The sequence below is a fragment of the Lepidochelys olivacea genome (genome assembly GCF_965140295.1).
Source record: "Lepidochelys olivacea isolate rLepOli2 genome assembly, chromosome: 2".
In the NCBI taxonomy this organism is placed as follows: Eukaryota; Metazoa; Chordata; order Testudines; family Cheloniidae; genus Lepidochelys; species Lepidochelys olivacea.
The window spans coordinates 147,070,967-147,086,593 of record NC_140412.1 but is presented as its reverse complement, the minus strand read 5'-3'; the positions used below and the strand labels follow the sequence as shown (position 1 = coordinate 147,086,593).

The window sequence follows — 15,627 nt, the reverse complement described above, 5'->3', positions numbered from 1 at the left end:
TTAAATCAATTGGAATATAAATATTGGCCTGCCCTGGTCGCTCAGGAAACAGAAAACTACTCATCCAGTTTCCAGGGTGTTTTCCTTCTACCAAACTCCTGCACCCGACCAGTCTGGGTCTGTCACAGAAGATAGAAATTAGAAATTAAAAAGCAATATATTACAGATGGGAAAAGATAGAAATTGATATAAATAAGAGGTTATATAATGCAGAAAACTTAATTTCAGTGTATAATATATAGAGCAGTATAAACAAGTCATTGCCTCTATGAAATTTTAGTTTTACTGACTTCGCTAGTGCTTTTTGTGTAGTCTATTGTAAAACCAGGCAAATATCTAGATGAGTTGATGTACCCCCTGGAAGACCTCTGCATACCCGCAGGAGTACACATGCCCCTGGTTGAGAACCACTGCTGCAACAGGTTCCCCAGCAGTACTTCTGCCTTAGCTTTGTTAGTTAGTGCATTGACCCATAGTGATTCAATATCTTGTGGATCTGAGTTATTAATAAGTCTAAATCAAGTAATGGTATATTTGAAGTAGGGTTCCACCTCCCCACTCACCTCTTTTACCTACTATCCTTGCTGAATAGGTGATAACCAGTGATTTTAACATTCTAATCATGCATATCATCCTACCAGTTTTCAGTAGTGTCACTTACATCAAGTTTCTTCTAATCAATCAGAATTTCCAGTTCATCTTGCTTGTTACCCAGATTCCTAGAATTGGTATAAAAACAAGCCCTCCCCCTCCCCCAAGAAAAGCAGGGAGGTGAAGGGACAAAATTAGAAAGGCCAAGGCACAAAATGAGATCAAACTAGCTAGAGACAAAAGGGTAACAAGAAAACATTCTACAAATACATTGGAAGCAAGAGGAAGACAGGGTAGGCCCGTTACTCAAGGGGCTGGGGGGAGGAGAGGGTATGGGGAGGGGAGAGGGGGAAGGACAATAACCAAAAATGTGGAAATGGCAGGGATGCTTAATGACTTCTTTGTTTCGGTTTTCACTAAGAAGGTTGGTGGTGATTGGATGTCTAACATAGTGAATACAAATGAAAATGAGGTAGGATCCAGAATAGGGAAAGAACAAGTTAAAAATTACTTAGACAAATTAGATGTCTTCAAGTCGCCAGGGCCTGATGAAATACATCCTAAAATACTTAAAGTGCTGACTGAGGAGATATCTGAGCCATTAGTGATTATCTTCTAAAAGTCATGGAAGATGGAGGAAATTCCAGAAGACTGGAAAAGGGCAAATATAGTGCCAATCTATAAAAAGGGAAATAAGGAAAACCCAGGGAATTATAGACTAGTCAGTTTAACTTCAGTACGTGGAAAGATAATGGAGCAAATAATTAAGCAATCAATTTGCAAACCCTTAGAAGACTATAAGGTGATAAGTAACAGTCAGCATGGGTTTATCAAGAACAAACTGTCAAACCAACCTAATATCTTTCTTTGATAGAGTTAGAAGCCTTGTGGATGGGGGGAAGTGGTAGATGTGATATATCTTGAATTTAGTAAGGCTTTTTATACTGTCTTGCATGACTTTCTCCTAAACAAACTAGGGAAATACAACCTAGATGGAGCTACTTTAAGGTGGGTGCATAACTGGTTGGAAAACTGTTCCCAGAGAATAGTTATCAGTGGTTCACATTCAAGCTGGAAGGGCACATCAAATGGGGTTCCACAGAGATCAGTTCTGGGTCCAGTTCCATTCAGTATTTTCATCAATGAATTAGATAATGGCATAGATAGTACACTTAAAATTTGCAAACAATACCGAGCTGGAAGGGGTTGCAATTGCTTTGGAGGATAGAATTAAAATTCAAAATGATCTGGACAAACTGGATAAATGGTCTTCAATAAATGCAAAGTACCCCACTTAGGAAGGAACAGTCAGTTGCACATGTACAAAATGGGAAATGACTGCCTGGGACTGTGGAAAGGGATCTGGGGGTCATAGCGGATCACAAGCTAAATATGAGTCAACAGTGTAACACTGTTGCAAAAAAAGCAAACATCATTCTGGGATGTATTAGCAGGAGTGTTGTAAACAAGACATGAGAAGTAATTCTTCAACTCTACTCTGTGCTGATTAGTCCTCAGCTGGAGTATTGTGTCCACTTCTGGGCACCACCTTTCAGGAAAGATGTGGACAAATTGGAAAGTGTCCAGAGAAGAGCAGCAAAAATGATTAAATGTCTAGAAAACATGACCTATGAGGGAAGATTGAAAAAAATGAGTTTGTTTATTCTGGAGAAGAGAAGACTGAGAGGGGACATGATAATAATTTTCAAGTACATAAAAGATTGTTATAAGGAGGAGGGAGAAAAAATGTTCTCTTTAACCTCTGAGGATAGGACAAAAAGACAAGAGCTTAAAATGGAACAAGGGCAATTTAGGTTTTACATTGAGAAAAACTTCCTAACTGTCAGAGTAGTTAAGCACTGGAATAGGTTGCCTAAGGAGATTGAGGAATCTCTGTCACTGGAGATTTTTAAGAGCAGGTTAGACAAACACCTGTCAGCGATAGTCTAGATAATATTTAGTCCTGCCTGAGTGCAGGGGATTGGACTAAATGCCCTCTCAAGTCTTACGGTTCTATGATTGTATAATGTATGCACACAAAAATTATCCATTTTAGCCTTATAATTTCTTTCTTACATTTCATCTTCCATACTTTATACTAATTTCTATTAGCTTCCTTTGGATTGTACTTCTATTTTCTGACTTATACCTATGCAAACTTACTTAGGCACCCTTCTGTGTATATATTATGATACAGTCTTTAATTACATGACCATATACTGCTTTCTCCACAGACCCTGCCTCTTTCAGTGTACAGAATTGATGGAGCACTGGGAATGAATTTGGGTTGTGTAGGTGAATGAGGGTGTTGTCTGTAGTACTCCTACTTCATTTGCTGAAGTTGAAAGGTGTGTATGGTGAATAAGGCAGGGGACTGCAGGTAGAGAAAGGATGGTCTTATGGTTAAGGGAAGTGAATGTCATACTTCAGCATTGAATTCTATCTCTGCATCTGCTACAGAACTGTGTGATGCTTGTCATTTTTCTCTGATGACGGTAATGATTGTTGTATGAGTTTAAATGTTTTTCTCATTGCGATGTATTTAGATAACCTGGGGAAAACAGATTCTTTTAAAAGTCTGCACTGTACATAACTATTGTTTACATAATCCTAGTTTGTTTTTATAATTTTCTTGAGCTTTCATGAGCTTGGAGTACAGTGGAAGTGGCACATGAAAGGTCAATGGAGAGTTGGAGGAAGTGGAGGGGTGGGAGAGAAAATTAAGGAGAGTTAGGCTTTGTCTACATTCAGAATTTATGCATTAATATAACAACATTGATTTAATTAGACTAGTGTGAACAACTAATATAGACAGGCTACACCAGTTCTAGGTCAGGTTTATACCAGTGTACTTTAATTTGGTTACCCTGGTATTAGCCACACCATTTCATAATGCAACCCATCAACACTGGTTTGTATCAGTGTAATTAAATTGATGTAGTTATACTGGTAAACAAATTTCTTAATAAGAAAAGGAGTACTAGTGGCACCTTAGAGACTAACCAATTTATTTGAGCATAAGCTTCACGAAAGAACTCCTTTTCTTTTTGCGAATACAAACTAACACGGCTGCTACTCTGAAAAAAATTCCTTAATGTAGACAAGACTTTAGGCTCTTTATATTGCCTTGAGGAACATTTGTTAACTGATTAGAAGCATCATTACACAAAGGCTATGTCTACACTAACACTTTTGTTGGTATAACTTATGTCGCTCAGGGATGTGGAACCCCCCCCCCCACCAACATAGCTAGCACCGCTCATGGTTTAATTATGTCAGTGGGAGAACTCTCTCCCATTGGCATAGCTTGGCTACACGAGCGATCTTATAGTGGCACAGCTGCATTGGTGCTGCTGTGCCGCTGTAAGCTCGCTAGTGCAGACATGGTGAAAGAGAGGGGTCCATTTATGTATTCTAAGCTGTGGCGAGTGGCAGCAATGCAAATAATGTCTATACAAGGCTGTAGGTTACATAAAAGAGGAATAAAACAAGGTCTTCATACATATGTTGATAAACCAACTACACACTATATTTCTTGAATTTTTAAAAAAGTGCATGGGATTACTTTAAAAATCATATGATTTATGACTTTTTAACTTTTTGGGTTGTAAACATGGGGGGTGTAATTATATTTTTTTACCCCTTCCTTCTTTATTGTTATATGTGATCTCTCCTCTCTTTTTCTCAGTTGTCTTGGCTCTCTTGCTACACTCCGTTCTATGGTGTGTTTTGGGGTCAAAGTGAAAGTAATTAGAATTCTAAGATTTTGACAGAGACTCATTATATTTCCTTGGATTTTATTTGATAGATGTTATTTAAAAAGATAAAATATCTGTGTTTAAAGTAGAAATAAAGGCTCACTGACTTGTTCATATCAAGTGAAATTATTTCTTTATTCCATGTTTGACAATCTAATCTACCAGACCAAACACAAAAATAGGCTGCCTAATTGAGAAGTCAGACTGAGCTGATATACAGTGATACGAAGTACCAGCACTTTACAGTGGTGTCATCATTTTCTATGGAATTTAAGCTTTCATTTAATTAAAAAAAACCACAAAAACAAAAAAATAACAAATACCCAGTTGTTTTAGACCTTATAGAAGTGAAGAAAACTTTCCAAGTATAAACCATTAGAGTGGTCTCTCATTGTGCCTACAGAACAAAGGTACAGTCAACAAGTCTGAATGACTGGAGTTACATATTGACAATGGTTTAATTTTTTTTAAAAATGGAAGATTTAAGCCTCAGTGGGATGTGTTAGGTGCTCAGTACTTTTGAAAATCAGATGTCTTGTTTAGAAGCCTAAGTATGTACTTAAGAGACTAACCTTAGGCTTGTGGTTTTGAAAAACCTGGCCAGTGTAAATGTCAGGGTTAACTGCTTCACAGCTGAGCACTTCTACAGAAAAGTAGACAGAGGTTGGGATTCAGAGTGGGGCCTGAATAGAGAACTGTCATTTATATTTTTAACATCTGGCTTGATTTTGAATTTTGATCCCTGAGCATCAAAAATGAAATAAAGGAAATATTAACAAATGTGCCATATTGAATCAGATCTGTGGTCCAGCATCCTGTCTCAAACAGAGGCCAACACCAGATGCTTCAGAGGAAGCTACGAGAAACCTCATGGCAGGCAGATGTAGGATGATCTGTCTCACCTTAAGGTCTCCTCCTAATTCTTAACAGAGACTATCTTAGTGCATAAAAGGTATTCTGTTTTTTTTTAAATGCTGTGTTTTATCTAAAAACTAGAATCTTTTTTTTAAATGCTGTAATGTTACCTATAAACTAGAAATCCTGAGGTCTTCACTCAGTTTTTGCTCACTCCTTACTAAAAAAAAGACTTTTTGTTACAAGTCATTGTGAATTTGCTGGATGAGGTGTTAAGATACCTGGTCTTTTGTTTGGGAAGAAATATTCTAGGTGGAATTTATATTTTGTTTGTTTCAGGCTCCACGTATGGGCACTTTTATTGGTGTGTACCTTCCCTGCTTGCAAAATATTTTGGGAGTCATTCTTTTCCTACGTTTGACGTGGATTGTTGGAACATCTGGAGTTCTTGAATCTTTCATCATTGTGTTCATGTGCTGTGCTTGTGTAAGTTAATATTTAATTGTCTTATACATTTAAAGTTAAATCCTATTCTATGCTACTGCCAGACCAACTCCCCTGTCCCCCTGCTTGCACAAGCAGCAGGCAGAACCCTTTTATAGAGTTCAAAGAGCAGTACAGGTGGGCGTTAAGGTGGGCTAAAATACTAGCTTGCCTTTTATGTCTTTTAGCGTGTTCATTTATGCATAGACTTTAAGTAGTGTGTATGTTGAAATTCAGTTGCAATGGGCACCCTACACTGAAAAGGTGCAGCAAAGTGAGCCCTCCCGCACTATTTCTGCCTTGATTGATGGGACACACTGCTGTCTCTTTGCTTATTAGAGCTGGTCAGAAATTTTCTGACAAAATGGTTTTATTGTCAGAAACTGCAATTCACTGAAACAAATGTTTATGAAAAGGTATCAGGTTAAGCAAAACTTCCATTGGGAAATGTTTCTTAGATTCCCAGGATGGATTTTCTGATCAAAAAGACAGATACAGAGAGATGGACTCCAGAATAGCCAATAACTCAATGGTGAGGCCACTCTCCTGGGAAGAAGATGATCCAGGTTCGAGTCCTTATTCTGCCTGATTCAGAGCAGGGACTTGAACTTACAACTTCCACATCCCATATGAGTCTCATAACCACAAAGCTATGGGTTTTTCTGAAGTTGGTGTGTCTGAATCTCTCCTATTAGAACTGTTCCACTTTGTATAACTAATTAAATATTCATTGGACCAGAGAGAGAGAGAGAGAGACTGGCTTTATATATGGGTGATTATGGCACTCACATGGGACATGGGAGACAAAGGGACTAGAACATGTCCTAACCTTAGGCTGGGCTAGTATGGTGTATCTCTTGATTTTTTGAAAAACTGTTTTTTGGGGATTTTTGGAAAGGTCTTAGTTTTGTCCCAATGCAAAATGGAAAAAGTATTTTGAAATTTAAAAAACTTTCATAGAACAGGGAAACCATTTCTTGCCCAGCTGCACTACTTATCCTCATTGAATTGATCAAAACAAGATTCAGTCTTAAGTTTGTAAAATACTAATGTTAGCGCCATTTACTCAGTAATTAAAATTGTATTTCATGGTTCTCATTAAATCAGTCCTTAGTATTTGTTCTTCTCTTGATTTATCCTCCTGCTTTGTGTTTATTTAAATTTGGGTAAGAAGGAATTACTTTTCAAAATTTCACATGAAACTCTGAAACTTAATTATTAGCAGTACTGTGATTTACTTGTAGCTCAAGTTCATAAATGTAATTGTTTTGGAATATGGAGCTAGAAGTAAGATACATAATGGTAATGATGGTAAAGATACACAATGGTCATTTGTTACTAATTACTATTTAATGAGAACAATATTTTCTTTGGGTTGTTTTCTGGTGAATATTGAAAGTCCTCAAGGTTTCCCCTTCTTTCCAGTTATATATTCAAAGGCTCTGCTTTGAGCTGACCCATACTTCTAGATGTATTAAACAGTTGTTCAGTCTAAGACTCAATGCTCAACTGACTTTGGAATCAATTAGCTTAGTTAGGAAAAAAAGGCATATAACTTGAGTCCCTGTCACCACAAAGACATAAAGATATTTTCCAATTTCCAGCTTATTCCCACTAGACCATTGGGCTTGTCCATCATTTATAGTTTTTAAAGAACTTTATTATCTTAAATTAAACATTCTTAATAATGGTCTTTCCACAGACTATGCTGACTGCAATTTCAATGAGCGCAATAGCAACAAATGGCGTAGTTCCAGGTATTTACAATTTTTAACCTGAATCTTAAACCTAAAGTAATTATAAATGCACTTTAAAGGATTTATATGCAATATATATATTATTAAAGCTGTACATTTAAAGACCTAATGTGACGGAGAATCCACCATATCCCTTGATAAATTATTCCAATGGTTAATTGCCCTCGTGGTTTAAAAATTAATGCCTTATTTCTAGTCCACAATTGTCTAGCTTCAGCTTCAAACCGCTGGAACTTGTTTTTCCTTTTTCTGCTAGATTAAGAGCAGTCTGAAATAAGAAATCTCTTCCTCATGTAGACCATGAGCAAGTCACTTCTGAGACTTCACTTGGATAAACTAAATAAATTGAGAAGCTCTGTCTCTCACTTTAAGGCAGGTTTTCCAAGTCTGAAATCTTTATTATAGTTCTTTTCTGAATCCTTTCCAATTTTCAATTTCTTTTTTGAATTGAGAACACCATAACCATTGGAACAACTTACCTACTGATGTGTCAGATTCTCCATTACTGGAAATCTTTAAATCAAGATTGGTCATTTTTTAAAAGATATGCTTTAGCTCAGCCAGAAGTTATGGACTTGATACAGGAATTACTGGGTGAAATTGTGTGACCTGTATTATGCAGGCAGTCAGACTTGATTATCATAATAGTCTTTCTTTTCTTAAAATGTAAGAATCTGTGCAATAAAATTAGTCTGTAACATACACAGGGTACTGCTATACATGACATAACATTTCAGTAGAAAAAATAAATGGAATCCTTTTACACAAAGTGACCCTACTTCCTGCTTTTTCACATGATATCCCCTATTATCCTAGGAACTTCTTTCAGGACTCCTGAAATGTCATAGAATCATAGAATATCAGGGTTGGAAGGGACCTCAGGAGGTCATCTAGTCCAACCCCCTGCTCAAAGCAGGACCAATCCACAACTAAATTATCCTAGCCAGGGCTTTGTCAAGCCTGACCTTAAAAACCTCAAAAGAAGGAGATTCCACCACCTCCCTAGGTAACGCATTCCAGTGCTTCACCACCCTCCTAGTGAAAAAGTTTTTCCTAATATCCAACCTAAACCTCCCCCACTGCAACTTGAGACCATTACTTCTTGTTCTGTCATCTGCTACCACTGGGAACAGTCTAGATCCATCTCTTTGGAACCCCCTTTCAGGTAGTTGAAAGCGGCTATCAACCCCCCCCCCCCAAAAAAAATCATGTGTTCCAGTCCCCTAATCATTTTTGTTTCCCTCTGCTGGACATTTTCCAATTTTTCCACATCCTTCTTGTAGTGTGGGGCCCGAAACTGGACACAGTACTCCAGCTGAGACCTTACCAATGTTGAATAGAGGGGAACGATCACGTCCCTTGATCTGCTGGCAATGCCCCTACTTATACAGCCCAAAATGTCATTGGCCTTCTTGGCAACAAGAGCACACTGTTCACTCATATCCAGCTTCTCATTCACTGTAACCCCTAGGTCCTTTTCTGCAGAATTGCTGCCTAGCTATTCGGTCCGTAGTCTGTAGTGGTGCATGGGATTCTTCCGTCCTAAGTGCAGGACTCTGCACTTGTCCTTGTTGAACCTCATCAGATTTCTTTTAGCCCAATCCTCTAATTTGTCTAGGGCCCTCTGTATCCTATCCCTACCCTCCAGCGTATCTACCACTCCTCCCAGTTTAGGGTCATCAGCAAACTTGCTGAGGATGCAGTCCATGCCATCCTCCAGATCATTAATGAAGATATTGAACAAAACCGGCCCCAGGACCGACCTTTGGAGTGCTCCGCTTGATATCGGCTGCCAACTAGACATGGAGCCATTGATCACTACCCATTGAGCCCGAGGATCTAGCCAGCTTTCTCTCCACCTTATACTCCATTCATCCAGCCCATACTTCTTTAACTTGCTGGCAAGAATACTATCGGAGACCGTGTCAAAAGCTTTGCTAAAGTCAAGGAATAACACATCCACTGCTTTCCCCTCATCCACAGAGCCAGTTATCTCATCATAGAAGGCAAGTAGATTAGTCAGGCATGACCTTCCCTTGGTGAATCCATGCTGACTGTTCCTGATCACTTTCCTCTCCTCTAAGTGCTTCAAAATTGATTCCTTGAGGACCTGCTCCATGATTTTTCTAGGGACTGAGGTGAGGCTGACCGGCCTGTAGTTCCCAGCATCCTCCTTCTTCCCTTTTTTAAGGATGGGTCTGTCCCACTTTTTCATTTAATCAAAATGTTTTGTTTCTTAATGTTTCTTGAAGATCTATTGCTATACCAAGTAGAATTTGGTCTGTGTTACATGAAACGAACAGCCCAACTGAATGAGCATTTAGTTGGATGAACAGTGTTTGGAATGAAGAGAAAAATGTAGACTTTATCAAAGCTGTTCCTTTGCTCAAAGGGAAGGTTCTTAACACTGTATCAGTGTTCAATGATTAACTCAGAACACAAAGTTATTGGAAAAAATTCTCCACTTTGAGAAATAAGCATGTGTCACTGTTGAGTCAGAAGCTGGGAAGTAGCAACATCAGCACATCTTTGTAAAAAGTGTATATTGGGCATTTTATATGACCCAGGACACTAAAAAAAGTCTCTATGAGGAGGGATGATGATGACAAAGGGAACATGTTTTCCCTTCTCCTTTCTCCCACCAAAATTATTTTTTCCTACCTTGTAATGTCCCCTTTTATTTCTGTCTGCCCAATATTTGAGGAGATATAAATGAAAAGGCATCTCCCTCTGGTAAATGGTAAAGAAATAAGAAATGACAGTATGGTAATATGGACAAAACAAAATTTTGGGCCAAAATTACTTTGGGGAAGGACAGCAAAAGAGGATCCAGTGGGATGGTGTTAGGGGTCTTACTGTAGACTCCCTGGGTCAGAAGCAAGAAGGGACATATGAATCTTTAGCGCATCTGGCATGTAAATATCTTGCAATCCTGGCTACAACAGTGCCATCCGAATGCCTGTTCTCACTTTCAGGTGACATTGTAAAGGAGTGGGAGGCATGATTTCCTGTAAGTGTAAACAAACTTGTCTGAGTGATTATAGACTATAGGGGAGGGATAGCTCAGTGGTTTGAGCATTGGCCTGTTAAACCCAGGGTTGTGAGTTCAATTCTTGAGGGGGCCATTTAGGGATCTGGGGCAAAAATTGGGGATTGGTCCTGCTTTGAGCAGGGTGTTGGACTAGATGACCTCCTGAGGTCCCTTCCGACCCTGATATTCTATGATTGGCTGAACAAGAAGTAGGACTGAGTGGACTTGTAGGCTCTAAACTTTTACATTGTTTTAGTTTTAAATGCAGTTATTTTTTGTACATAATTCTACATTTGTAAGTTCAACTTTCATGATAAAGAGATGGCAGTACACTACATTACTTGTCTTAGGTGAATTGAAAAATACTATTTCTTTTGTTTCTTTTTTACAGTGCAAATATATGTAATCAAAAATAAATATAAAGTGAGCACTGTACATGTTGTATTCTTTGTTGCAATTGAAATAAATATATTTGAAAGTGTAAAAAACATCCAAAAATATTTAAATAAATGGTATTCTGTTTGTGATGGGTTGGATCACAGAAAACTCCTTGGGACTGCCAACTGATGTGATAAGGCTAGTTCTGGCCCTGCTTTCCCTGCCAGCTTGGGACCTCAGCACCCGAACACAGACCCAGGTCTGAATAACATCCCACAAACTGCAGGCTTAACTGAAAACAGTTTAAGAAGTGTTCTTGTCTCCAACACTCAGATGCCCAAGTCCCAATGGGATCCAAACCCCAAATAAATCCGTTTTACCCTGAATAGAGCTTGTACAGGGTAAACTCATAAATTGTTCGCCATCTATAACACTGATAGAGAAATATGCTCAGCTGGTGCCCCCCATTAATTAATAAGTAAAAAGTGATTTTGTTAAATACAAAAAGTAGGATTTAAGTGGTTCCAAGTAATAACCCACAGAACAAATTTCAGAGTAACAGCCGTGTTAGTCTGTCTTCGCAAAAAGAAAAGGAGTACTTGTGGCACCTTAGAGACTGACCAATTTATTTGAGCATGAGCTTTCGTGAGCTACAGCTCACTTCATCGGATGCATACCGTGGAAACTGCAGAAGACGTTATATACACACAGAGACCATGAAACAATACCTCCTCCTACCCCACTGTCCTGCTGGTAATAGCTTATCTAAAGTGATCATAAAGTTGGGCCATTTCCAGCACAAATCCAGGTTTTCTCACCCCCTCTCACCCCCTCCCCCAAACTCACTCTCCTGCTGGTAACAGCCTATCCAAAGTGACCATTCTCTTCACAATGTGTATGATAATCAAGGTGGGCCATTTCCTGCACAAATCCAGGTTCTCTCACTCCCTCACCCCCCTCCAAAAACCACACACACAAACTCACTCTGCTGCTGGTAATAGCTTATCCAAAGTGACCACTCTCCTTACAATGTGCATGATAATCAAGGTGGGCCATTTCCAGCACAAATCCAGGTTTTCTCCCCCCTCCACCCCCATACACACACAAACTCACTCTCCTGCTGGTAATAGCTTATCTAAAGTGATCATCAAGTTGGGCCATTTCCAGCACAAATCCAGGTTTTCTCACCCTCCGCCCCCCCCCCCCCAAACTCACTCTCCTGCTGGTAATAGAACAAAGTGAATTACCCAGCAAAATAAAATAAAACATGCAAGTCTATGCCCAATACAGTAAGAAAGTTATTACAGATGAAATCTCACCCTCAGAGATGTTCCAGTAAGCTTCTTTTACAGACTAGACTCCTTCTAGTCTGGGTCGAGCAATCACTTACACACTTATGGTTACTGTCCTTTGTTCCAGTTTCTTTCAGGTATCCTTTGGGGGTGGAGAGGCTATCTCTTGATCCAGCTGAAGACAAAATGGAAGGATCTCCCAGGGGTTTAAATAGACTTTCTCTTGTGGGTGGACACCCCTTCTTCCCCCTGTGTAGAATCCCAACTACAAGATGGAGTTTTGGAGTCACATGGGCAAGTCACATGCCCATGAATGACTTAGAACTTACAGGTAGCAGCCATTGTTCACATACTATCTTGAACATCCTCAGGTAGACTTCTTATGTGGATTGGAGCCTTCCAAGATCCATTGTCCATTAAGTGTTTCTTGACTGGGCACTTAACTTGCAAATTCCTTTCTAAAGAAGCTGCCCAAATGCCTTACTAAGGCTAATTAAAATCAAACAAGTACACAGCCAATATTCATAACTTTGAATACAAAAATGATACATGCATACAAATAGGATGAATATATTCAGTAGATCATAACCTTTGCAGAGATATGTTACATGGCATATGTAGCATAAAACACATCCCAGTTATGTCATATTTACATTCATAAGCATATTTCCATAAAGCATTATGGGGTGCAACGTCACACTGTTATTGTTTGACAGCGCGATTAATTTTTTTAATCATTTGACAGCCCTAAATTTTAGACTTGGTTTTGGTAAATAGTGAGAAAATAGTGAGAAAATAGTGAGAAGAGCTGGTTTTAGGAAATAACCTTGGATCGAGGTTCATGAGCTGATTTAGTTTAAATTAAATGTAAGGATAATCAAAACAGGTCATCATCTATGGTTTTTTATTTCAAAAGGGAAATTAAGGGAATTAGTTGAAGTCAATTGGACTGAAGAGCTCAAGGACCTAAATGTGGAGGAGGCTTAGAATTTCTTTAAATCAAGTATACAAAACTATCTGAAATTTACGTTGCAAGGAAGGGGGGCCGGGGGAGGGGGAATTTTAGGGAAAGGTTCCAGATCCAACTGGGTGAATAACTACATCAAAAAGGTTAATGAAAGTAGAGAGTCTCTAGGGAATGGAAACAGGGATTGAAAAAGCAATATCTTGCAGGTTAGAAAATGAAGGAACAAAGTAAGAATTGCTAAAAAGTAGAGCTAACTTTTGCCAAGAGAATTAAAATAAATAGGTTTTTTAAATTATATAAATAAAAAAAGACTCGGAAAGGATGAAGTTGGACTGCTATGCAGTGTGGTGGGGAACAGATTAAAGATAATCTAGATATGGCCGAAAACCGAAATGAACACTAAATGTGGTGTGCTCGCTGCTTGACTGAAATATAACGTGTGCTTTGTTTGTTTGTTTGGGGGACCGAGTACTGCCCGTGTGTGTGCTGAGCCTAGCAGCCTGCTAGGCAAGGCTGAGAGCTTCTTAACGAGGCTGTAATCCTTAGGCCTTTTAGCACCCATCAAAACTTAACTAGGGAATGAGGCTACTCAGGGCTACTCAGGGAGACCAGAGCTTAAGCCCTCTCCTAAGCAGCCAGAGGAGCTAGGGAACAGGAGCAGCTAACAGGGGAGTTTTGCGAGGGTGTTAACAGGGGCAGTGTGAGGGGGGCTAGAACTCAATATTCTTTAAACTTAAAAGCCAAAAATACCCCCTTGATATAAACAAAACATCAACAACTGCAGGGAAATGCAGGCAGAAGTCCAGCAATAGAGTGGGGGCTACCCAGTTTATTGCACCCAATGCAGCATGTATGATTACCTGTCCTATGGGCAGGTGGCGTATGTGTGCATTTGGTGCAAGGAGCTCCTAGCCCCTAGAGATCTTGTACGGGCTTTGGAGACCAGAATGGCTGAACTGGAGGAGCTGAGGGAGACAGAGAGGTACATAGATGAGACTTTCTGGGACACAGTAGAACTGTCCCACCCCCAGTCTGACAGCCTCTGTGCTGTTGAGGAGGATGAAAGTCCCAGGGAAGGAGAGCATCTAACTGGAGCACAGAGAAACAATCCCATAGTTGGGACCCTCCTTCCAGATGATGTTGTGGTATCCTCTCACACTGAGGATACCTCTCCAGGGGAGGGAACTCCAGCTATTAGAAAGAAGCAGGTATTAGTAATGGGCCCTGCTTTGAGCAGGGGGTTGGACTAGATGACCTCCTGAGGTCCCTTCAAACCCTGATATTCTATGATTCTATGGGAGATTTGATCATTAGAAACATAGATAGCCAGGTTTGCAATGACCAGGAGAACCACACGGTGACTTGCCTGCCTGGCGCAAAGGTTGCGGATCTCTTGAGATATCTAGATAGACTTATGTGTAGTGCTGGGGAGAAGCCGGTGGTCATGGTACATATAGGTACCAATGACATAGGGAAGGATAGGTGAGAGGTCTTGGAGGCCAAATTTAGGCTGCTAGGTAAGAGATTGAAGTCCAGGACCTCCATGGTAGCATTCTCTGAGATGCTCCCAGTTCCACATGCAGGGCCAGTTAGACCGGCAGAACTGCAGAGTCTCAGTGCGTGGATGAGATGATGGTGTAGGGAAGAGGGGGTTAGATTTATTAGGAACTGGGGAAACTTTTGGGATAGGGGGAGCCTATACAGGAAGGAGGGCTCCAGCTAAACTAAAATGGAACCAGATTGCTGGCACTTAACATTAAAGAAGCCATAGAGCAGTTTTTAAACTAAGGGCTGGGGGAAAACCGACAGGTGCTGAGAAGTACATGGTTGGACATTCCTTAGGGGAGGATCTATTAATGGAGAATGGGGGGAGGGATCTATTAATGGAGAATCTCTTAATGGAGGATCTATTAATGGAGAATGGGGGGGAGGGATAGCTCAGTGGTTTGAGCATTGGCCTGCTTAAACCCAGGGTTGTGAGTTCAATCCTTAAAAGGGTCATTTAGGGATCTGGGGCAAAAATTGGAGATGGTCCTGCTTTGAGCAGTGAGTTGGACTAGATGACCTCCTGAGGTCCCTTCTAACCCTCAGATGTCCTAGTGAGGGAAAGAGGATGGAAAATGATAAAATACAGGCAGGGTCTGAAACAGTCAAATAAAAAATATCCCATTTAATTACATCATGTAATGGCAGACAGCCAAAAGGAGACAATTTTTATAGTGCTTATATACGAATGCTAGAAGTCTAAATAATAAAATGGGTGAAGTAGAGTACCTTGTATTAAATGAGGATATTGATATAATAGGCATCACAGAAACTTGGTGGAATGAGGCTACTCAATGGGATACAGTAATACCAGGGTACAAAACGTATTAGAAGGACAGAACAGTCATGTTGGTGGGGGAGTGGCATTATATGTGAAAGAAAGCATAGAAGCAAATGAAGTAAAAATTGTAAATGAATCAAACTGTACCATAGAATCTCTATAGATAGAAATTCCATACTCTAATAATAA

The 15,627-nt window shown here is 39.7% G+C and overlaps 1 protein-coding gene across 1 annotated transcript in view; it reads left to right on the top strand.

Annotated features, from left to right (window-relative positions):
* The window catches only part of SLC12A7 (solute carrier family 12 member 7), a 332,898-nt gene that overhangs the window by 180,293 nt on the left and 136,978 nt on the right, over positions 1–15,627 (top strand). Inside the window, exons 4-5 of the mRNA XM_084618772.1 lie at positions 5,544–5,690; positions 7,390–7,444. Of these exons, the coding sequence (XP_084474898.1) occupies positions 5,544–5,690; positions 7,390–7,444 (202 nt within the window). The remainder of the gene's footprint in view (positions 1–5,543; positions 5,691–7,389; positions 7,445–15,627) is intronic.